The 26,470-nt window shown below is 44.5% G+C and overlaps 1 protein-coding gene across 8 annotated transcripts in view; it reads right to left on the bottom strand.

Annotated features, from left to right (window-relative positions):
- Positions 1-26,470, bottom strand: part of LOC143286063 (hemocyte protein-glutamine gamma-glutamyltransferase-like) — a 131,171-nt gene that overhangs the window by 27,899 nt on the left and 76,802 nt on the right. For 7 of the 8 annotated variants that reach the window (XM_076593613.1, XM_076593615.1, XM_076593616.1 and 4 more), the window contains one exon: positions 283-465. In XM_076593613.1, coding sequence (XP_076449728.1) covers positions 283-465 — 183 coding nt within the window. Of the gene's footprint in view, positions 1-282; positions 466-20,088; positions 20,429-24,480; positions 24,739-26,470 lie in introns of those variants that run through there. The other variant, XM_076593620.1, reaches the window with a different exon arrangement.

Below are 26,470 nucleotides of genomic sequence, written 5' to 3'. Positions count from 1 at the left end.
TGACACACCTGACTCTCATCGACCACAATGAGTATCAGTATCGGTAGCTCAAGGAGGCGTCACTGCGTTCGGACAAATCCATATACGATACACCACATCTGCCAAGCAGATGTCAGACCAGTAGCGTAACCCAACGCGCTTGAATCGACCAGAATTAGCGTTGAAAGCACTCCCACCCGCACTGAAGGTTCTCCCGGCAAGCATAATACAGACCAACAGACAGACACACTGACAGACACGTGATGACAAAGCTCCAGTGCACAGACGGACAGCGACACTGACCTGTGACGAACTTGAGCACCACCGAGTCCTCCTTGGGGTTGAAGGTCCTCTCGAAGTTGATGATCATCTCGAAGGTCTGGCCACGGCGCAGCACCAGGTTGGGGATCTCATAGTCACTGGTGTGGTGGGCGTGCCGGTTGACAGTGCGGCTCAGGTCCACGTGCTTCGGCTTCAGCTGGCCGTCTGCAGCACAGCACAGCACATCACGGGGTCACATGGTGAGGATGATGATAATCATAACAATGATGATGATGATGATGATAATGATACTAATAATTATAATGATGATGATGATCAGGAGAAGATCACAGACTGACTCTCACACCTCCAGAACAAGGGGATCTTGCAGTTAACAACAAAGGTTATAAATGCATAAATATACGTGCAACCACGACATACCATACACAAACGTGTGCGCACACACACACAAACACACACACACACACACACATACATATATATATATATATATATATATATATACACGCACGCACACACACACACACACGCACGCACAGAGAGAGAGAGAGAAGAAGAAGTAGTTCCAGAAACACACTATTCAGTGGGCAGTACAGAAACAGGTGTATTTCGAGAGACTTGTCAAACTGAATTGGGGAATCCATGACACAGACTGAAAAGAGCAGAGCGCTGACCTGGAACTGGTTGGTTTGATTCTTCACGAATTGTTTTCATGGTCTAGCCATGAGTATTATCATTCATGGGATACACATACATCTCTCTCTCTCTCTCTCTCTCTCTCTCTCTCTCTCTCTCTCTCTCTCTCTCTCTCTCTCTCTCTCTCGTAGATGTAAAGGTAACAAACTCTTACAAATACTTAGGACTTTATTTTACAACGAAACTAAGTTTGAAGCATGCTTGGGAGGAATCATATAGAAAAGGGAAGAAGGGTGTCATAGAAATAATCAGATCGCTTAGAAAGTTAAATTGCATTGGTCTTTGTATATTTTGGAAATTATTTGATACGCAGATTGAGCCTATGCTGACTTACGGGGCAGAAGTCAGGGGTCTTAGCAACAATAAGGATATAGAAAAAGTACACACATTTGCTATTAATCGTTTCCTTGGTGTTCCACTTCATTCATCAAATAAGATTCTATACGGGGAGACAGGCAGATACCCACTTTATTTGAGAACATTTGTAAAATGTATTAAATACTGGATTAAGGTAACACATTTACCAGTATCAAGGCTATGTAGACAAGCTTATGAAATGATATTGGTACAAGAGGAAGCAGGGAAGCAAAACTGGGCATACTTTGTTAAGAAGGCATTAATAGAAAATGGATTTGGAATTGTATGGTTGTGCCAGGGCGTAGGGTATGAAAATGGATTTATTTCTGAACTTAAAGATAGACTGATTGCATCATACAAACAAAACTGGCGTGCACAAATGGAATGCAAAGAAAAAATATACTTGGTTCTTTTCATTTAAAAGTATATTCCAAACAGAAAAATTTATTATGATAATATCAAACAGGTGGCACAGAACAAACCTAGCCAAATTTAGACTGAGAACACTTGGCTTTAGTGCCAATAAAAGATGGTTTGAAACTGGCACAGTAACACAGTCTCCCTGTCCAATATGTAACTCAGCTACTGATGATGAAAAACATTTTGTGTTTCAGTGCAAATCTTATGATTTTATTCGTAAAAAATGTATTTTTTTGAAAAGGATGTAGTAAGAAGAGAAGATACGACAATGCTGCTCAGATCGAATGATGAAGACATCATAAAATCATTTGTTAAATTTATTTCAGAAGCATGGGATTTTCGAAAGAAAATGATAAACAGAAGTTTAGATGTACATGTATGAGTAAAGCAAAATTCATTTATTCATTTATGGGAAAAAAAAACTATTATAGGACATATTATTTGATGATAATTTGATAGATACACATGATTGTGTGCATGTGTATACCGGAATATTTATTCATTTTGGATGGTCGAGCTGACCGAAGTGATCAGTTGATTTATGTTTGTCCCATTGTCGGTATATACATTATTTGTATGTGTGATGAGAATGTTGATTTTTTTTATGTTTCTTTGTTTGATCTTGTGTTTCCTGATAATGTATTGTTCCCCCCTGTCACAAGGACTGTACAGTCAATGACAGTAAAACATCAAAGCGTCAAAAAGCGTCTCTCTCTCTCTCTCTCTCTCTGTCTCTCTCTCAAAAACATGATTTCACATTCTGTGCCTCGTCGTTGGAGTCTACGCCAAGTGTCTCAGTGCAAACATGACCTGTTTAACTGTCTGCCAACTACACCTCGTCTTCGTGTGTCTGTCTGTGTGTGTCCAGCCATGTACTCTTGTGTGCGTGGGTGGGTGGGTGTGGGTTTGTGTGAGTGCGTGGGTGCATGGGGTGTGTTTGAGTGAATGTGTGTCACGGAGTGTGTGTGTGTGTGTATGTATGTGTGTGTGCGCGCGCCGAGAGAGAGAGAGAGAGAGAGAGAGAGAGAGAGATCGAACCAGCCAAACAAACAAATATTGAGAGATAGAGAGGCAAAGACAGACACCCACACCATGCCCATCTAAACAGAGACACCTACTTACTCCCCCCCCCCCCCCCCCCCCCCCCCCCCCCCCCCCCCCCGCTACCGCCATGCCCTCACCCTTCTCTTTCTAACCCTCCATCTCCTCACTACCCCCCCCCCCCACCCCCCACCTCTCCCCTCCCCCACACTCATCCCACCTCTGCCCGGAATGTTAACTGGCACAGCTCAACCACCTTGCACACACCACCCACACCCACACGTGAATGCAGCGCGTTGGGTTATAAAGCGTATATGACTTTTTCCGAACACTGTGACGCCACTGAAACTGTGGTCACTGAGCAAGTCCAGGATGATGTCATGGTTTCATCGCTCATACACCTCAAACAGGACTTTTCGTTATGGGGCTGAGTGGAAAAGAAAAGAGTTGGAAAACATTTTTTTACAGGAAAAAAAAGAAAAGAACAAAGTTTTTAGAGGGAAGATGAGAAAGAAAAAGGGTGGAAAAGAAAGGGGAAGAAAGCAAAGAGAGAGAGAAATAATCAGAAAACGTATCGCTGCATTGTGTCATTGTGAAAAGTGGTATGAGTGCGTTTCCACAAAGCAAGTACAGTCATTAACATGCCGCGTGATAGCACATTCAGAACTGTACTCTGTCATTGTGGTGTTTTTTTACCAGCTGCGAATAAAACCTGACTCAAGTTTTTGTTACATTCATGGCGAGATTTGCTATGCTTGCATAACACTGAGACACCTGTCTGTTGAGGCCCTTCACATCAGTGTTGAAGCAAACGTAAAAAGTGTATTCGATGTATTTTGGGCTTAACTTCAGTGATTTGATACAAATAAATGTGAGGTGTGTGTGTGTGTATGTGTGTGTGTGTGTGTGTGTATGCGTGTGTGTGTGAGAGAGAGAGAGAGAGTGTGTGTGTGTGTGTGTGTATGTGTGTGTTCACGTGCGTGTTTGTATGTGTATGTGTGCACGCGAGAAAGAAAGCATTTGCGTATACTGATCTAGAAGTATGCATGGCATGTGACTGAGAAACATTGAGACAGAGAGACAGACAGACAGACAGAGCAGCAGCATGGACTGTGTGAACAAATCTCAGTGTAGTGGTCCAAAGCATGCACCATGTAAACAAATCTCAGTGTAGTGGTCCAAAGCATGCACCATGTAAACAAATCTCTCAGTGTAGTGGTCCAAAGCAGGGACCATGTAAACAAATCTCTCAGTGTAGTGGTCCAAAGCAGGGACCATGTAAACAAATCTCTCAGTGTAGTGGTCCAAAGCAGGGACCATGTAAACAAATCTCAGTGTAGTGGTCCAAAGCAGGGACCATGTAAACAAATCTCTCAGTGTAGTGGTCCAAAGCAGGGACCATGTAAACAAATCTCAGTGTAGTGGTCCAAAACAGGGACCATGTAAACAAATCTCTCAGTGTAGTGGTCCAAAGCAGGGACCATGTAAACAAATCTCTCAGTGTAGTGGTCCAAAGCAGGGACCATGTAAACAAATAAACAAATCTCTCAGTGTAGTGGTCCAAAGCAGGGACCATGTAAACAAATCTCTCAGTGTAGTGGTCCAAAGCAGGGACCATGTAAACAAATCTCTCAGTGTAGTGGTCCAAAGCAGGCACCATGTAAACAAATCTCTCAGTGTAGTGGTCCAAAGCAGGGACCATGTAAACAAATCTCTCAGTGTAGTGGTCCAAAGCAGGGACCATGTAAACAAATCTCAGTGTAGTGGTCCAAAGCAGGGACCATGTAAACAAATCTCTCAGTGTAGTGGTCCCACGCAGCACACAGCAGACTAGGACTGCCCATTCCTGGCTGATGATGATCTACAGGTTCCTGTCATACACTGCCTGTCTGTCTGCTCCTGCTCGTTGTTAATGACATGGTGCAGTTCAGGTGATGAGAAACGTGTGTGTGTGTGTGTGTGTGTGTGTGTGTGTGTGTGTGTGTGCGTGCGTGTGTGTGTGTGTGTGTGAGTATGTGCGCGTGAGTGTGTCTGAGGCAAGTGGTGAGGCAGACAGAGATACTAAGAAAGAGATAACCTCTCTCTCTCTCTCTCTCTCTCTCTCTCTCTCTCTCTCTCTCTCTCATATTGCTTTGATACTATCTATCGTGACTGTTACAGTACACCGATCGCTACATTTCTTTGACAATCTCCAAATCGTTATAGGTTTCAAAGCTCAGAAGTTTTGCCGTACTGTAAAAGTAAATAAAACGAACAGGAAACTTCCAAAACTCTCTCTCTCTCTCTCTCTTTCTCTCTCTCGTTAAAAGGAACACGACAATATCGTTTTTATGCAGATGTCCAATTTGCCGGGTAGCTCGAGAATAATCAATAACATCTTGTAGAAACAACGCGAAATACCATATGATTCCTCTTTACAGAAGAAAAGCCCTGTCATTCCCTTTTCTGAAGTGGCATTAGTTCGCGTGGGTAAAGGTAACGCAAGATGAAGAAAAAGAAAACAATGTATGAATGTGTAGTGTACTGATACTGTGTGTGTGTGTGTGTGTGTGTGTCACAGTGTATGCGCGCGCGCGTATTTGTGTCAGTGTGTGTGTTTGTATTTGTGTCAGTGTGTGCGCGCGTGCATGTTTGTGTGCATGCATGCGTGTGTGTGCATCTGCACGCTTGTGTGTGTATGCACGCGTGTTTGTGGGTATACACACGTTCGCTGGATGTGGCCCATTTTTATTCTTACTTTGCTTCAATCATTTGCCTTCAATGTATCTTTCGTTTTCATTATATTTCAATGTATTTACTTGTTTGCTTTCATTCTCATTTCATGCTGATGTTTCTACAAACCTATGGAAGGCTCCCAAGGCCCGACCAGTGTTTTGTCAGGCATCTGATCCATCGTATTTATCTTATTTATCATTTCTTTAGCAGATGTGCGTGCCAGACTTGTCTTCAGAAAGAACAGATCTGAGAACATCACTCCTCTTTTGCGACATCTCCATTGGCTCCCTGTCACAAAACAGAATAAAGTACAAGATCAGCACTCTATGTTATAAATGTATTCACAAATCTACCCCTTCCTATCTCTGTGGCTGCCTTCACCTCTGCACCCCATCTCGCTCTCTATGATCGGCTTCGGACCCACCCTGTTTACGCATACCCAGACTCAAACACTCCACTGTCGGTCGACGTTCTTTCTGTCTATGGACCTTGTTTTTGGAATGAACTTCCTCTTTCGCTTCGTCAGGTCTCCACACTCAGCTCTTTCAAGTCTGGCCTTAAAACCCACCTTTTTCCAAGACAGCCTCCTTCCCCTGCCTCTTCTTTGTCTTCAGTTTCTCAAGTTTAGAGTTATGCATGCGTGTGAATGACATGCGTGTGAATGACATGTCTCTGCACAAGATGCAGTGTTATATGAATACCAATTATGATTACGTGGTGCAGCCATATTGGATCAGTCTTTGACAGTTCCTTGAAACTGAACCTAGTGACAGCAAACAAGGTGTGTGGGTTTTTTTTTTGTTTGTTTGTTTGTTTTTGTTGTTTTTTTCTTCGCTGTTATCAAAGACAAAGATGTAATTATGTCATTTGTGGATGTAACGTTTCTTTTGAGCTAACACTTTGCGCTGTTACCATTGTCCGTACTTTCTCCATACCTTTCTTCTCCTTAGCTGGTTGACGTACTGTGGTATTCATGCAGAAAGATATGTCTGTCTGTCAGTCTGTTTATCTGTCTGTCTGTCTTCATGCCTGCCCTTCTCTGTCCCTTTCTACTACGTATCTGAGTTTGTCCGTCTTGCAATATGTCTCTCTCCTACTGTCCGTCTTGCAATATGTCTCTCTCCTACTGTCCGTCTTGCAATATGTCTCTCTCCTACTGTCCGTCTTGCAATGTGTCTCTCTCCTTCTGTCCGTCTTGCAATCCGTCTTGCAATATGTCTCTCTCCTACCGTCCGTCTTGCAATGTGTCTCCTTCTGTCCGTCCGTCTTGCAATGTGTCTCTCTCCTACTGTCCGTCTTGCAATGTGTCTCTCTCCTACTGTCCGTCTTGCAATGTGTCTCTCTCCTTCTGTCCGTCTTGCAATGTGTCTCTCTCCTTATCCTATTTCTCTTCTGTTCTCTCTCTCTCTCTCTCTCTCTCTCACATCCTTCACGGAAGGGGCGTGGTGATCAGTGACATGGTGTTGACCTGTGTACAGCTGCACGGAACAGTTGACAGGCTGTTGGTGTGACACTGACACACAGTCACACAGCGACCTCACTGCTGCTGGGAAATCTGTGTGTGTGTGTGTGTGTGTGTGTGTGTGTGTGATTGGGAAATGACACATTCCTATTTGTTTCCTTTCACCTTATATAACAGTCTGTTGGTTGTCCTGTGTAGATTTGTCACTGCATTAGAAATGGCTTCTCTCAAAATCTAAAGTGGTACGCTATAAGCTGACAGTGATACAGAAACAGAACGGTGATTTAACAAATCATACTCTCTCTCTCTCTCTCTCTCTCCCTAGATTTTCAGAAGGCCTTCGACTCTGTGAATCGAAATAGTTTATGGAATGTGTTACGTAAAACTGGTGTTGATGGTAAGTTTTATATGGCACTGCGTGGTGTATATGATGCAGTTTTAGCGTGTGTGCGTGAGAAGGGTGTATATTCAGATGTATTTGATTGCCCACGTGGCGTAAAACAAGGATGTCTGTTGAGCCCTATGATGTTTTCGTTCTTTATTAATGAACTGGCAGGAGAGATAACGAAAAAAGGAAGACATGGGATTCAAATGATCCCTGGGGCTGTTGAACTGTTTCTCATATTATTTGCAGATGATGTAATTCTTTTGTCTGACACGGCCATAGGACTTCAAAATCAGCTGAACATATTAAAGCAAGAAGCAGATAGATTATTTTTAAAAGTTAATCTTGAGAAAACAAATGTAGTTGTGTTTAGAAAAGGTGGTTACCTGTCTAGATATGAAAGATGGCACTATGGAACTGATGAAGTGAAGGTAACTAATGCTTATAAGTATCTTGGTATGATTTTTACAACTAAGCTGAGTTTGACAAGGACAGTAGCAGAGATTTGTAGAAAGGGGAAGAAGAGGGTTATAGAAATCTTAAGGTGTTTACGTAAGTTAGGCTCGATAGATTCATATATATTTTGGAAACTTTTTGATACTCAAATAGAACCAATGATAACATACGGTGCCGAAATTTGGGGACTTTCTGATAACAAAGATTTAGAAAAAGTACATACATTAGCTATTAAATGTTTTTTTAAATGTTCCATTACATGCTTCAAATACTGTATTATATGGAGAAAGTGGTAGATACCCATTATACATTAAATCATGTGTGAAATGTATAAAATATTGGTTAAAATTAATAAGGCTACCCACATCGAGATTATGTAAGCAGGCGTATGAAATGTTAGTAAATGAACATGAGAGAGGGAAGGAAAACTGGGTATATTTTGTAAGGAAGACATTAACTGTAAATGGATTTGGGATTGTGTGGATGTGTCAGGGAGTTGGATGTGTAGAAGGATTTGTTTCAGAATTCAAAGATAGGCTAATTGCTTCATATAAACAGAATTGGCACTGTAAAATGGAAAGCACTGAGAAATATAGATGGTTTTATAGTTTTAAAAGTATATTTCAAACAGAAAAATATATCACAGTCGTGACAAACAAGTGGCACCGAACAAGTCTCGCCAGATTTAGAACGAGAACGATTGGTTTGAATGCTTATGAAAAGTGGTTTCAGACTGAGCCCTCGTTACTCTCCCCTTGTCCGATGTGCGGTCATTCAAGGGAGGATGAATTACATTTTTTGTTTAGTTGTAAAGCTTATGACGATATTCGAGAAAAATGTGTTGTATTTAAAACAAATTTAGCAAAGAATGAAGATATTTTTGGAGTGCTTAATCTAAATCAGGAAACTTCACTACAGTCACTTGCAAAATATATTGCCGAAGCGAATAACATGCGACGGAAAAAAACCAACAATAATAAAATAGTATCAGGTGTTGCTGATTGTGAAAAGTGAAATCTGTGTTGTCATTCTCATATGGAAAATATTTATGTTATACATTTATATATGTTTTTGTTTTTATTTCTCACTACATGCCATTACTTTGAATGGATGGTCGAACTGCACTTTGTTGCACAGATTGATTGATTTCGTTTTGGCTTTGGTTTTCATCAATATCATTACTATTGATGCATGTTGTTATTTGTATTATGAACCCCCATGTCATTAGGGCTGTAAAGCTATTGACATTAAAGTGTTCAGTGTTCAGTGTCCCTCCCTCTCTCTCTCTCTCGATTTCACTCTTAAACACAGCAGACGCTGACACATACATTGTAAATACATTGTAGTATATTGCGGAGTGTTGTTGAGCACATAGCTCCATGCCAACAGCAGGCTCACCGCGCTTTACGGTAAAATGTAAGGGCAGTAAAAAGAAAATATAGCTAAAGGGATATACTGGTAACTACCACACAGTAATTAAAATAATCAGTTCGTGTGAACACACACCATGCAAACCACCTAAAGCTAAACAACAAAACGTGTTAAAACAGCATCATGTGCACAACGCATGGCCCATCATGCCATTCCCCAACCAACACACACCACGCCACAAACATCACCTGAACTCACACACCTCTTCATCTGACAAGACAAAGAATAACAAAACATGAAGAATTAATATATTCAGGGCAAAAGTGAAAACTCTTGTAAATAAAAGATCCACTAAAACATGAGTGTGAGAGCGGATGACGTCCATCTGTGCACCTACGTGTACCTTTTACTTCTTTCTAGAATGTATACAATGCATAATACTAAATCCATCAAATATTATTTTCAAAAAAATGTATTTCAAAACTAACCAGGTGGTGTGACTATTGTAACTGATTGTGAGCACAATGCCAAATGTTTCATATGTTATATCATGAAATATGAAAACATTTTCATGAAGGTGTAACCTATCGGGTTTTCTGACATGAACATGTCTCGTATTGTCCAGTATACACAGTGACGGGATGTGAGGATAAACGGAGATGTCTTCAACACAGCGCGCACAGGTATGAAATCACGTCTTTGAAACAACAGTCAAGATAACAGAACGGGCTGCGTTATGGTGCGATCTGTCTAAAATTCCGTAAAGGTATTCAGTTACACGAGAAACGGCACACACACGCACTCTCTCTCTCTCTCTCTCTCTCTCTCACACACACACACACACATACACACACACACACACACACACACACATTTCTCTTCTCTGACATCGTGTAATCTCAGCAGAGGATGAAGAACCCAGAGATGGGAGGGGGAGGGGGGGAGGAGGACAGGAGGGAAACAGCAAAGATGGGGGAGGGGGGGGGAGGGAGGACAGGAGGGAAACAGCAAAGATGGGGGAGGAGGGGGAGGGAGGACAGGAGGGAAACAGCAAAGAGGGGGGAGGGGTGGAGGGAGGACAGGAGGGAAACAGCAAAGATGGGGGAGGGGGGGAGGGAGGACAGGAGGGAAACAGCAAAGATGGGGGAGGGGGGAGGGAGGACAGGAGGGAAACAGCAAAGATGGTGGAGGGGGGAGGGAGGACAGGAGGGAAACAGCAAAGATGGTGGAGGGTGGAGGGAGGACAGGAGGGAAACAGCAAAGATGGGGGAGGGGGGAGGGGGGGGAGGACAGGAGGGAAACAGCAAAGATGGGGGAGGGGGGAGGAGGACAGGAGGGAAACAGCAAAGATGGGGGAGGGGGGAGGGAGGACAGGAGGGAAACAGCAAAGATGGTGGAGGGGGGGGGGGGGAGGACAGGAGGGAAACAGCAAAGATGGGGGAGGGGGGGGGGAGGACAGGAGGGAAACAGCAAAGATGGTGGAGGGGGGAGGGAGGACAGGAGGGAAACAGCAAAGATGGTGGAGGGGGGGAGGGAGGACAGGAGGGAAACAGAGCAAAGATGGTGGAGGGGGAGGGAGGACAGGAGGGAAACAGCAAAGATGGTGGAGGGGGGAGGGAGGACAGGAGGGAAACAGCAAAGAGGGGGTGGAGGGGTGGAGGGAGACAGGAGGGAAACAGCAAAGATGGGGGAGGGGTGGAGGGAGGGGGGGGGGGAGGATGGGGGGTGGAGGGGAGGACAAGGAGGGAAACAGCAAGAGGGGGGATGGGGTGGAGGGGGGGACAGGAGGGAAACCAGCAAAGATGGGGGAGGGGGGATGGAGGACAGGAGGGAATCGCAAAGAAGGGGAGGGGGAGGGAGGACAGGAGGGAACTCAGGCAAAGTGGAGGGGGGGGAGGGAGGACAGGAGGAAACAGCAAAGAGGGGGAGAGGGGGGGGGGGAGGAGGGACAGGATGGGGAAACACAAAGATGGTGGAGGGGGGAGGGAGGACAGGCAGAGGGAAACAGCAAAATGTGGAGGGGGGGAGGGAGGACAGGAGGGAAACAGCAAAGATGGGGAGGGGGGAGGGGAGGGAGGACAGGAGGGAAACAGCAAGATGGGGGGAGGGGGGAGGAGGACAGGAGGGAACAGCAAAGATGGGGGGGGGGGGGAGGGGGACAGGAGGGAAACAGCAAAGATGGGGGAGGGGGGGACAGGAGGGAAAACAGCAAAGATGGGGGGGGGAGGGGAGGAGGACAGGAGGGAAACAGCAAAGATGGGGGAGGGGGGGAGGGTGGAGGACAGGAGGGAAACAGCAAAGATGGGGGAGGGGGGAGGGGGAGAGACAGGAGGGAAACAGCAAAAGATGGGGGGGGGGGGAGGGGGAGGAGGACAGGAGGGAAACAGCAAAGATGGGGGAGGGGGAGGGAGCAGGAGGGAAACAGTCAAAGATGGGGGAGGGGGAGGGAGGACAGGAGGGAAACAGCAAAGATGGGGGAGGGGGGAGGGGGGAGGGAGGACAGGAGGGAAACAGCAAAGATGGGGGAGGGGGGCAGGAGGGAAACAGCAAAGAGGGGGGAGGAGGACAGGAGGGAAACAGCAAAGAGGGGGGAGGAGGACAGGAGGGAAACAGCAAAGATGGGGGAGGGGGGGCAGGGGGGAAACAGCAAAGATGGGGGAGGGGGGAGGAGGGAGGACAGGAGGGAAACAGCAAAGATGGGGGAGGGGGGGAGGGAGGACAGGAGGGAAACAGCAAAGATGGGGGAGGGGGGGAGGGAGGACAGGAGGGAAACAGCAAAGATGGGGGAGGGGGTGACTCCGTGTGAATGTTTGGATCACGGACAGTGTTTTATCGCCACTGGTGCATTTTACCTGCTCGCAAATTTATCAGAACTCGCGTGTACTGCGGTGCCTGGCTCTTTCAAAACAAACAAGCAACAAAACAAACAAGCAACAAACAAACAAAACAAAAATACATATTTCCTTTGTCTCGAGTTTTGGTATATCTAGATATGATCAATTTCTTTTTTTTAAACAGGTCAAGATCAGAACCAGAATAAAGTAATTATCTCAGAAAGAGAAAACAAAGAGACATTATCACTGCCCAGTGGCCTGTCTCTCCACAAAGTGTCGTAGTCATCCATCCACGTGTTCTCAAGACATCATACCCATTGTTACCTTTTGCCGATGTCCAAATGTGAAGAATTTTTCTAACAAACTCGCTGGATCAAGACACAGATCAGGACCACTACCCCGTTGGTCCTTGCCCTATAACAGTTATTTCCACTGTGTGTCATGAAAATATGTCCATAATCCTTATTCGCACTCTCGCTAAGAAACAAACAAAACCTAACGGAAACACATCGTCAATGAAGCTAACAACAGTCACCACCAAAAACGATCCCCCAAATTTACGAAGCAGTGAAGGGAGACAACAAGTGACCTTTAATTAGTCCCCTGACCTTTGCACACAAGTGCCGTAATTACCCAGTGATTGATAACAAAAACGTCGTCATTACGTGTAAACGACGACTGCAAAACGATGACAAGTCGGCAATGCACAACAGCGCTGCAATCAACAACTGACGATAAAAACTTTCTCCGTGCCTGTAACCGGAGAACATTACATGATTACCAGAGAACAAGGCACTGGCACAGTATCATTACAACCTACACCCCCCCCCCCTCCCCCGCCACCCCCCCTCCCCGCCAAAAAAAAAAGACAACCACCACCTCTCCCCCCAAAAAACAAACAACCTTTTCATTCGTGTACACAGCGACTGCTATATAATAATGAGGCAGTAATACACTCCCTAACTCGTGGCTCCGTGTGTGATGCCGGTGCCGGGACTTCGGCAGACGAAGTGGGTGTGGCTGTCTACATGTGAACTGGGGATGTCTGTCTACATGTGAACTGGGGATGTCTGTCTACATGTGAACTGGGGACATGTGAACTGGGGATGTCTGTCTACATGTGAACTGGGGATGTCTGTCTACATGTGAACTGGGGACATGTGAACTGGGGATGGCTGTCTACATGTGAACTGGGGACATGTGAACTGGGGATGGCTGTCTACATGTGAACTGGGGACATGTGAACTGGGGATGGCTGTCTACATGTGAACTGGAGACATGTGAACTGGGGATGTCTGTCTACATGTGAACTGGAGACATGTGAACTGGGGATGTCTGTCTACGTGTGAACTGGGGACATGTGAACTGGGGATGGCTGTCTACATGTGAACTGGGGACATGTGAACTGGGGATGGCTGTCTACATGTGAACTGGGGACATGTGAACTGGGGATGTCTGTCTACATGTGAACTGGGGACATGTGAACTGGGGATGGCTGTCTACATGTGAACTGGGGATGGCTGTCTACATGTGAACTGAAGATGTCTGTCTACATGTGAACTGGGGATGGCTGTCTACATGTGAACTGGGGACATGTGAACTGGGGATGTCTGTCTACATGTGAACTGGGGACATGTGAACTGGGGATGTCTGTTTACATGCGAACTGGGGATGTCTGTCTACATGTGAACTGGGGACATGTGAACTGGGGATGTCTGTCTACATGTGAACTGGGGTCATGTGAACTGGGGATGTCTGTCTACATGTGAACTGGGGATGGGCGACGTATGAGCAATCAGTGTTATCGAAAGGTGCGGATGATGGGGCAGCAACAACAGCAAATGTTGCTATTACTGTATTAGTAAAGAAATTAATAAGAAAACCCTCGGGTTTTTTTTATTGTTGTTGTTGTTGTGTGTTTTTTTGTTTGTTTTTTTATTTGTTTTTTGTTGTTGTTTTGTTTTTTTAAATAATAAGTATTCCATGTGAATACCGCACACTGGATTTTTTCTTCTCCAACAACACCCAAAACTCCGCTCAAAGTTTCTCTTTTTTATTGTTTCAAAATATCCATGAAGGAGACGAGGATTTTTTTTTTTTTTTAAGAAAGCCCCACACCCCAAACAAAGAGCAGTGCACATGCAGAGTGTGAATCAGTCAGATGCACGTCGGTCTGTCTTCCTGGCCCTGGTGTGAGTCACTATGTTGGTCTGTCTTCCTGGCCCTGGTGTGAGTCACTATGTTGGTCTGTCTTCCTGGCCCTGGTGTGAGTCACTATGTTGTCTGTCTTCCTGGCCTGGTGTGAGTCACTATGTCGGTCTGTCTTCCTGGCCCTGGTGTGAGTCACTATGTTGGTCTGTCTTCTGGCCCTGGTGTGAGTCACTATGTTGGTCTGTCTTCCTGGCCCTGGTGTGAGTCACTATGTTGGTCTGTCTTCCTGGCCCTGGTGTGAGTCACTATGTTGGTCTGTCTTCCTGGCCCTGGTGTGAGTCACTATGTTGGTCTGTCTTCCTGGCCCTGGTGTGAGTCACTATGTTGGTCTGTCTTCCTGGCCCTGGTGTGAGTCACTACGCTGCCGCCACCATCCATCTCCATGACACGTGCTCAGCTCACTGGACGAACGGTTAGCAGTCGTCAAATTCCCAAGATGTGTGCAGCTCCGAAACATCGCACACATGTCAGACGCGAAGCAAGATGCCTGACCCATGTTTCGACCTTCTTCATTTTCTGCTGTTATTATGTTAAACTGTTCGGTCCGGACAAATAAATTCCTCATCATTCTTTCAGTTACATGTTGGTGTAATTCACGAAACACCAGCAGCATTTGATGCATCTTGACAATGACGGAAGAGGAACATACTGTCGGTGTGTTCTGATCACAATGGCGTTACATTTCACGGAACTTACTTAGTATAACCTGGTGTCAGCAGGAACTGACCGTGGTGATGAAAACAGTATTGACACTCACAAACAGTAATGTAAGACATGATACAGTTGTGTAGAAATGTAAGCTCATGTTCTTCAACATTCAGTTGTGCGCACACATTCTTCCCATGTGAACAAACGCACACATGCACACACACACATACTGCACAGAGAGAGGAAGAGAGATACACAGACAGACAGACAGACAGACAGGCAGAGACAGAGACAAAGACAGAGACAGACAGACAGACAGAGACAGAAACAGAGAGATGAGATGAGAGAGATACAATATAACGTACTGCAGCAGAACATTAAGAAAAAAAAATGTATGTGCCTTGGGCGTAGGTGTGTAAGACCAACAGAGCATGACGATGACATGAGATGACGGCGATAAAAACGCTAACTATACCGAACATAAAGTGCGTTTTACACCTGTCAGTAGACGAAAGTCTGGGAGGTCATGGGTCACTGTGATACTACCTGTGGGCTACTGATTTCCGTTCATGTTGCCTCACAGTCTGATCTGACCAGTAATTACGGTCATCACAATGAATCGATTTCTGACAAACTGCTGCTGGAAAATTTATAACTGGACCGCAAAAGCATTGCAGAATACATATGATTTGAGTCAGTTTAATGTGGATTGGTAGCAGCTGCACTTTTGGTGGTGATGGCTTGATCAAACTCAGCCTTCAAGGAATAAATACGGCTAAATGCTCAGCTGCACTTTTAGTGGATAAGAAACCACCCCATTGATAAGTTGGGTGACATCACGTTTTAACCCGCTGTTTAGTAATGAAACCTTTTTTGCCTCCAGAAATTACTGAACACGTGTTACCAGTTTCAAAAGTTAATATTTGGGGGAAAAAGTTATATATTTCAAACTGTTCTTCATTAAAGTTAGCTAGTTATGTGTTGAATAGTCCAGGTTATTTATTGTAGGTCCCTACCTGAACCTCTTTTCAAATAATAATCTACAGAAGTAGTGCATACAATATTTGATTATTGATTAATTTCTGTCCTAATCCCGCTTCCCCCGTCCCCCCTCTCACACACACCCTTCCAATATTATGTTTTTATCTTTCTCCAAACACTGACACTCACCATCTCCATTTTACATTTTGTACTCTATCTTTTCCACATTCTGCTCTCTCTCTCTCTCTCTCTCTCTCTCTCTCTCTCTCTTCCTTTCTTAGCCTCCCCCCCCCCCTTGCCACCCCTTCCCTCCACCTCAACCGTCCCCCTTTTCATTCGATTATACAGAAATGTCGATTTCTAATCAATAATAACAATCATCATCATTATGATCGAAATAATAATAATCCAAATAACAGCAACAACAACAATAAAAAAAATAATAATAATATCATTTACTTTCAGTCTAATATCATCATCTTACATGAACAGACTATAAATAAATAAACGGTGACATCACTAAACATGGCCAAGAGAAGATGAGGTAACATTCCCAACACAACAGCTGGTCGTTCATGTCACGTGGTTTCCTGTCTTCCATGTTCAATTGCGCCACAACCATCAGCCACTGTGATCATTTGGCCGCTAAGCCCGAGGGTTCTATGACTTCTAACAAATGTATTGTTTCTGTAACACGTGGAAATCCGGGTAGCGTCAACTGCGAGTTTAGTTACGTCACCAATGCCACACTTCCCCGCCTCACCCAACAAATACAGGGCTGGGTGGGAAAAAGGCTCATTAATTAACCAGTGAAATAGAACTACTTCGTTTTGTTCCGGCCCCCCCCCCCCCCCCCCCCTCCACCTCCCCGCCCCGCCCCCAACACACACTCTCTCTCTCCGTGCACCCGTGTATATCTGCACCAGCGCAGGACTGTCAGTAACGGTTTGGCCAGCTGTGTGTTGATACTATCACGTCATACAACAGTGTGTTGACACACCCTGGGGTGATAGCGTCAAAAACCTGATCTCTCCAAACATCTAAATGAGGACAGATGCATCATACTTCAGTTTCAGTTTCAGTTTCAGTAGCTCAAGGAGGCGTCACTGCGTTCGGACAAATCCATATACGCTACACCACATCTGCCAAGCAGATGCCTGACCAGCAGCGTAACCAACGCGCTTTGTCAGGCCTTGAGAAAAATCATACTTCAAACAGCTGACAGTCAGTCACTTTCACTTGTGCCAGACCCTTTCCACCAGTGGGAGAACGTTTTTTCTGTTTGATAGAACGTTGATAGATCCGTATGGACTGTTACAAATCTAGCATTTGTACAATAAACGAATTCTTTTGTAACAGACAGCAGATGGTCAGATGAAATCGTGTTCCGGTGGCCACAAATGGCTCACATTCTCATCTGGCACAAATAAAGACACGGAGGAAATGCACTTGGGGGTTGGGGGAGGAGGGGGGCCCAAGAGCGGAGGTTTGGGTGTGTTAAAATCCAATGACAATGTAAAAGGTACAGTGAGTTTGTTGTGTGAGGAGACTACAGGGGACAGGGGGGAGAGGCAGGGGGTCCACTGTTTTCAGTGTGGACAGCTGGGGTCACAGGAAGGTGAAGACAGGACTGTCAAACTAACCTCACTCACCACAATGCTCTGTGTGTAAGCTCCTAACATACAGAAATAATGGAGTGCATTGTATTATCGCTAAAATGATTGTAAACTGGACCGGTAGGTGGGTAGTTTGGAGGAGTGGGGAGGGGGGGTCGGAACTATCGACGGAAACGAAACCGTAATTCAAATGCGTGTTTTTGCCGTACGAGTGCTCGTCTGTCTGATGCATCTTCAGTCAAAATAACACATACAAGATCAGAATGAACTGATGTGAATGTGTAGTGAGAACGAATGAGCGAGTGAGAGAGGGTGTACTGGTTTTAGTGTGCAACAGACGGGTTTACGAAACACTTTAAAAAATGGTAAGAAAATGGTTATACCCTAAGTCCCATAACAAACATTTGGTCTTCCTTGCAAAAAAATATCCCCTTCCCTGCCTCTCTTCCCTCCCCCTCCACCCCCATACCCCCTCTCTCATCCCCCTCCACCCCATCCCCCCTTTCTCTCATCCCTCTCTCTCTCACTATAAGCCCCCTCTGTCTGCCTGCCTTGTTTGTCGGGACCCCCCACCCCCACCCCCCTATATCCTGTGGCAACACGGCAGGAGGGGCCGGCCAACCTGGGACATAAGGGACACTTTGTCACAGCCTTGCTGGGCGTGAACAGTTGGTGGAGGAAGGAATGAGGATGGCTGAGCTGAGGTGGTTGGGAGGAGAGGGAGGAGGATGGGGGAGGACCAGGAGGAACTGGAAAGGTCCGTGCGTTCATAATGATGATGATGATTATTATTGGTGATGGTGGTGGTGACTGACGTGTGTGTGTGTGTGTGTGCATGCATGAATGTGTGTATGAATGTATGTTTGTGTATGCGTGTATGCATGTGTGTGTGTGCGTGCGCGCGCGCGCTCACGTACGTGTGTGTATGCAGTGTTGAAACAGTCTAATTCACCAGACATAGTTGTTTAAAAGAAACAAAAGCAGTCACAGACCGAAAGGGGAAGAGGGGAAGTCACTGTTTTGCGACACACACACACACACACACACACCACACACACACACACACACACACACACACACACACACACACCACACACACACACACACACACACACAAACACACACACACACACACACACACACACACACACACACACACCACACACACACACACACACACACACACACCACACACACACACACACACACACACACACACACACACACACACGCACACAAACACACACACAAACACACACACACACACACACTGGATCTGCTCTTGATGACAAAAATGCTGGTGCGGCTTTCTATATTCCTGCCTTTAAAGTTGAAAAATCTTACTTTATTGGAAAACATCTTTCCATATTCACAGCTGAGCTAATTGCTATTATACAAGCTCTGAACTACTTAGTGAGCCATCAAATAGTTTTCTCGAAAATAGCATTCTTTGTTGATTCCAGATCAGTACTTTATGCTCTAGAATTATTTTGCCTTGAAACAAGACCTGACTTAGTTATTGAGGCAAATCATTTGGTACATTGTTTAAGGATTAAAGGGACTGAGGTCAGTTTTTGTTAGGTGCCTTCTCATGTGAGCATTCATGCCAATGAAGCTGCTGATAAAGCAGCTAAAAGATGAGCACAAGATTCAGAAAAATCGACAAAAATACATGTCCGTCTTTCCGTAAAAGAGGCATACACTTTGTTAGAAAAATCAGCATGGGGTCGATTTCATAACCGAAGGAAAGAAAAGTTTTTAAAACATAAAGGAACATTATTCCCCGATAATATTATTAAAGAAAAGATACCGAATCCATCAGCTTGCTATACGAGATTAATAAACTCTACTTTCTTCCGCATAAAACTTGATGCGCTGAAGACAAAGTATAGTAAAAATGTTACATGCATCTGTGGTAAGCAGTTCAGCTTGCATCATTGTTTGTTTCACTGTCAGCAGTTACGTACCTTTTTGCCCAAGTATTTCAAAGAGAATAATTATTCTGCAGATGATTTTTGTAAAGTTATTTCTGACGAGGTTCTTATAGGTTGAACTTTCACAGGCATTAGTTCATAGCCCTATTTCTACATTCCTTTAATGCACTTCAGAATGGTGTTAATTGCTTCTGATTATTATCATTGTTATTATTGAATTGTTACTGTTAAATGTAATTACATGTTAGTTATGCATTTTTGGTAGTTTTCTAGTTTTCTGTTTTCCTGTTCCCTGCCCCCCCCCCTTCAACCCCCCACCCCCTTTTTTTTTAACGTCTAATATCACTGATAGTGAAAAGACGCTAAACTAAAGAACGAACACACACACACATACGCACGCACACACAGATAGAGAGAGAAGAACACACGCACACGCACAGATAGAGAGGAACACACACACACGCGCGCGCGCGCGCGCGTGCACGCACGCACACAGATAGAGAGGAACACACACACACACATAGTACACACACGCGCGCGCACGCACACACAGACAGAGAGAGAGGAACACACGCACACACATACACAGATAGAGAGTAAGGAACACACACACACACACACACACAAACACACACATACATGAGGAAGAGGGAGATAGAAAGAGGCAGACAGACAGAGAGGAAAGGAAAGAGAGGTGTACCATCCAGCAGGGTGTATTTGTCCCGCTGCACGGCAGGGTCAGGCTCCCCGGGCAGTGTGGACGTGCGTGGCGTGAAGGACGATGAGGAAAACATGGCTGCCACGGGTCTGTCAGGTTGACATACAGCACCTCAGGTCACGTCCATACACAGTCACTTCTTTTGCGGCTGAAGTACAGCTTTTGTCGCTGTTTAGTGCTTCTACCGGTCAGATCACAGTTTTTTCTGTCAAATTCAATGGATTATTAGTGTTCTAAACACAAACTGAGGAGTCAGTTTCGTTTATTCCAGCGTTCTAAAAGTTTCTGTTCGGTGATTTTTTCCGTTCCGTGCAAAGGTTTCCTGTTCAATTCACACACACACACACACACACAGAGTTTCAGATGTTTCGTGGCCACCTACCTATCTAGCCACCTAACTGCCTACACATTTTCTTGCCTGCCTGTACACTTATGTATGACTATTTACCCATGTGTTTGGATATCTATTTGTATACCGCCTGGTTTTGTGTGTGTGTGTGTTGTTGTTGTTGTTTTGTTGTTGTTGTTTTTTGGGGGGAGGGTTGTTGTTGTTTACTTTTTGTTTTGTTTTTTGTTTTTTGGGGGGGTTGTTTTGTTTTTGTTTTGTTTTGGTTTTTGGTTGTTTTTTTTTTGGGGGGGGGGTTTCACTTTGTGTTACAGCTGGGATTCATTTCAAAACATTGCCTTGTTGGTTTATTTCAGTCCAAAGATTCTTAATTTTCATCTGTTTACAATATTATTATGATACACAGTGGTTATGAATCGAATTCATAGACAGGCTTCAGCCAGACTGAGTTCAGTCATCTCTGCCACTGCCTGGGACGAACGGCACTCCTGCAGAAATCTTCCTGACAGCGGGAACGACGACAGTCAAAGCCTTCCCGGCACTGTGGCCAACATGTGAGAAGAAGAGGACGTGGCCACAGACTTCAGGGTGTCACAAACCTTCGCTGTTCACAACAAATGGACAACTCAAGGACACTTCCTTTCCCGTTGTTGCCAAATTCGATTCCTCGTCACCAACCGTTGATTCACCAGCGTTTCACTGAGGACCTTGCCCGCTGCCACCAGTCTCTTTGCCACTGTCTTCACTGATCGTCAGGATGAACAATGCCGTAGACCACAGTATCTGTGTGTAACCCGCATCGATCTTACTATGGCATTTGATATTGTCAGTAGGGACGGCCTCTGGATACTCGCATCAAATTTTCTATGGCAAAGGAAATTTTGATTCTCATCCAGCCTGTTCTATGATAATACAACTGACCTGTTTTCCCTTGACGACGTAAAATATTTGAAAGGAAGCATAGAAAACAGCCTTGTGGCGCAGTCCCAAATCTACAATGGACGCCCAAATCTAAAGAAATCGGTCTTCATAGATAGGACACAGCCGCTGACAGATGATCGCATTGGACTTGCATCGTTGTCTATAGCCCTCATGTTCCTGGTTCCAATCCTAACATCGCCTGCTGGGTGAAGGGGGAGGGGGTATTTCCCATCCTTCCAGGCCAACATATGCGTAAACCTGCTGGTGTCTTCACCCTACCCGGCTTCGTGTTTGCACGCATGCAGAAGACACAATATACACCACGTCAGTAACCCCCATCGAACATGTTGGTGTGCTGGGTCATGAAAACAGGACCACATGACACTCAGCAGGCACCACCCCGCACACCCGGCATACACAAGACGAACAAGGCCACACGGTACAGCCCTGTCCAGGGACACCCTGCACGTGAGACAGGCAGGGGTCAGAGGAGAGGACTGCACAGTACTGATGCTGAACGTCCTACAAACCCAGACAGCAATGAAGACATGCTTACATGTTGTTGTTGCTGCTGTTGTTGTTGGTTTAAGTTCATCAGAACTTTGACATGAATCGAGCCCTCTGTCCAAGACAGGAATGAGAATGAGGAAAAGAGAATGACGCTCAAAAGATCCGCACAGCAGAATCGCCTGCTGAATGTTACTGACTAAAATTGAAAGGGTATCTGATCAGGTTTGAGGGGATGTTACTGTATGTACTGTCCATGCTTGTTTAATCTTATCCTTCTCATTGCAAATGGATATTTATGTATGAATGAACTGTTTCGTGTTTCGAAATGCATGGCATCCTTCACATTTCGGACTGACTGGTTCCGAAGTTGCAAAGGTCGCGAATGCAGTGATGGTTTTACATCAGCGTTTTGAACGAACATGTTCATGTGATAGTATTATTACACGAGAAACGCACACTGTGTGGTTCGGTGCCATGTTCAGTTCTGTCGTAGTTATCACGGCCTGGTCAGTGCCTTCAGTTTGTGCCAAGGTCAGCCATCTGGTGCTTTGTAACAGGATATGCGATGCAGCGTATATGGATCTGTCCGCACACCTTGACACTTCCTTCAAACTGAAATTGGACAATTCATCAGTTCGCTTATACATGCATTACCGCTTTTATTCGTTTGCTTATTTGTAGATTTTTACTTTTGCTGCGATTCTGTCACTTCTACCGTGTTTCCCCTTCTATCTTGATGAGATGATGATGATGATGATGATGATGGTGATGATGATGATGATGGTGATGATGATGATGATGGTGATGGTGATGATGATGATGATGGTGATGATGATGATGATGATGGTGATGATGATGATGATGATGGTGATGATGATGATGATGATGATGATGATGGTGATGATGATGACGACGGCGATTCTGATGATGGTGATGATGATGATGATGAAGGCGATGATGATGATGATGATGATAATGGTGATGATGATGACGACGACGATTCTGATGATGATGATGATGGTGATGATGATGATGATGATGATGATGATGGTGATGATGATGATGATGATAATGGTGATGATGATGATGACGACGACGATTCTGATGATGATGATGATGGTGATGATGATGATGATGGTGATGATGATGGTGATGATGATGATGATGATGATGATGATGATGGGCTGTGTCAGGGCTGGAAGAAGAGGATGACGTTTCTCACTGTGGCTGCTCATTGTCTTTCCTTTGCTTCTTTCCTTCTATTTTCTGTCTTATCATTCTGTGACTTCTTTCCTTCTATTTTCTGTCTTATCATTCTGTGACTTCTTTCCTTCTATTTTCTGTCTTATCATTCTGTGACTTCTTTCATTCTATTTTCTGTCTTATCATTCTGTGACTCTTGATTCTATTTTCTGTCTTATCATTCTGTGACTTCTTGATTCTATTTTCTGTCTTATCATTCTGTGACTTCTTGATTCTATTTTCTGTCTTATCATTCTGTGACTTCTTGATTCTATTTTCTGTCTTATCATTCTGTGACTTCTTGATTCTATTTTCTGTCTTATCATTCTGTGACTTCTTGATTCTATTTTCTGTCTTATCATTCTGTGACTTCTTGATTCTATTTTCTGTCTTATCATTCTGTGACTCCTTCATTCTATTTTCTGTCTTATCATTCTGTGACGTCTTTCCTTCTATTTTCTGTCTTATCATTCTGTGACTCCTTCATTCTATTTTCTGTCTTATCATTCTGTGACTTCTTTCCTTCTATTTTCTGTCTTATCATTCTGTGACTTCTTTCCTTCTATTTTCTGTCTTATCATTCTGTGACTTCTTTCCTTCTATTTTCTGTCTTATCATTCTGTGACTCCTTCATTCTATTTTCTGTCTTATCATTCTGTGACGTCTTTCCTTCTATTTTCTGTCTTATCATTCTGTGACTCCTTCATTCTATTTTCTGTCTTATCATTCTGTGACTTCTTTCCTTCTATTTTCTGTCTTATCATTCTGTGACGTCTTTCCTTCTATTTTCTGTCTTATCATTCTGTGACTTCTTGATTCTATTTTCTGTCTTATCATTCTGTGACTTCTTGATTCTATTTTCACTTTATCTATATCTTATATCACATATTTCTTAATTCCATGCTCACGTGAAAAAAATGTTTTGTTTCCATTTTCAGAGCTGGATTTCAATAAAAGCTTGTACAAGTTTGCTTATGGATTCCCTTGAGAAATTAAGAACTGTGTCTTCTTTCTCAATGACATGATTAAATTGGGATGAGGTCCATATTTTTCTGTCTGCTTTCTCCTTATAACTCCACTCTTTGTTTCTTTCCTTTCCTTCTTAACTTCATCGCTCTTTCTATCAACATGGTATTTTCTCAAATGCTCATATTCATAGCACCCTAAATGTCTGATTCCAAGCTCCCCCTTTTCCGCAACAGAACGCTGCATAGAAAAACCAACTTTTGCAACTCATTAGAAAACTTTCTGAAAATGAATAAACAACAACTACAAAACAAAACACACACACAAAAAAAGATAAACGTTCACAATTTTCTGTTGCGTATTACCAACACAACGTAAAAATTTCTTACCGGAAATCAAAACAAAACAAAAAACAACTTATTACACAACTGGTGAAACAGTCACGAACTAAAAAATATCTTTTCTCATAAAACGTTCTGGTTTTGTTTGTTGTTTGTTGTTTTTCTCTCTCTCCTTTCCTTTCTTTGTCAATTGTTGTACACACCGAAGTAACGACACTCTCACAAACTTTGTCAGTACAGTTTCTTCATCTGAGTGACACACATCAGCAGGTTCAGCACAGTGGGCTGCACTGTGACAACCAGCATGTCAACTGCTGCACGGTGTCTGTGCCGCTACATGGGCTAGTCAGGCGCCGTGTGTAGGTCGTCACTGCGCTCTATGGGACACACACACACACACACACACACACACACATGCACGCAGTTAGACGCACACACACACACACACACACACACACACACACACACTCACTCACCAGCACACACACACACACGCGCGCACACACACACACACACACACACACACACACTCACCAGCACACACACACCGTAATGCACACACACACACACACACACACACACACACACACACACACACACTCACCAGCACACACACACCGTAATGCACACACACACGCACGCACACACACAGACACACACACACACACACACACACACACACACACTCACCAGCACACACACACCGTAATGCACACACACACGCACGCACACACACACACACACACACACACACACACACACACTCACTCACTCACTCACTCACCAGCACACACACACCGTAATGCACACACACACACACACACACACACACACACACACACACACACACGTCCTCTATGTTGCAGTCTCAGTCAGCCTGCAGGGTTTCGGACATCTGTGGCTGAGGGTTGTGGGGGTGAGGGGAGGGGTGGTGGAGGAAGTGTGGGGTGCGGGAGGAAGGAGAGAGATGGATGCGTATGGGAAACCGTTCGTGTCATCATTGTGGATGATCTGTTTGTGTTTGTGTCGTGCCTGCCTCTCTCTCTCTCTCTCTCTCTCTCTCTCTCTCTCCTACACAAGACAATATCATGACGTATTTGGGCGCAAGAAGTTTCATTCTCTCTTTATCAGTGTATATACACTGTACGTAATATGATAAATGCTATTAAATGTATACGACAGAGACACTGACAAACACACACCCATATATTCATCCAAACACACACGCACACGCACACGCACACACACACGCACACACAGAGAGGAACCATTCCAATAAATCCCACGTATCAGACAACACAGAGGTGTGGAAACGCACGATCACAAAGCTTCCCAAGAGAGAAGTGAACAACACACGGAGTGACACACCCAAGGTGTCATCCACACCCTTCACTCCTGCCCCACAGTCACGTGGACCAGTCACCCCGCTACAGCACAGTACATCACGGATTGACGGTTCATTAAAGTCGAAAATAATGGAGTAACAGAGAGAGAGAAAAAAGTTTGGGGAAAGCGAGAGGACAGAAAGAGAGTGAGAGAGAAGGGGAGACAGACAGATAAACATAAGCTTATATAACAGAGACATAGAGATCCTTAACCAAAGAGGAAAAAAAATCAAGAAATTCTCTTTTCAACCCTAAAAGTATTCCATAAAGGCTGTGCTCTTTCGGAGACTCCCAACACATGGCACATGCACAACAAAGCAACAACTGTGACCACCGTTTCTCTGACAACTGCATTCTTTTGTGTGCCTCTTTTCTCTGCCTGTCGTGAATTTTACACACTTTTTTTCCCGGGGCGCAGGTCGGGGTCGGCAGGGGAGGTGGTGTTAATAGACTTCAGATATGTAAATTCAGATCCTGCTTTTCCGGTACAGATGCTTCAGACGCACTATTGTATAAGGTGTGTGTGTGTGTGTGTGTGTGTGTGTGTGTGTGCGTGCGTGCTTGCGTACGTGTGTGTGTGTGTGTGTGTGTGTGTGTGTGTGTGTGTGCAAGGCGCACAGACTCTCAGTAAAAGGATTAGTTAACTCTGCGCT

The sequence above is a fragment of the Babylonia areolata genome, chromosome 9 (genome assembly GCF_041734735.1).
Source record: "Babylonia areolata isolate BAREFJ2019XMU chromosome 9, ASM4173473v1, whole genome shotgun sequence".
Lineage (NCBI taxonomy): Eukaryota > Metazoa > Mollusca > Gastropoda > Neogastropoda > Buccinidae > Babylonia > Babylonia areolata.
Note: the sequence above shows the minus strand (reverse complement) of the source record. Positions and strands in the feature narration are given on the sequence as shown.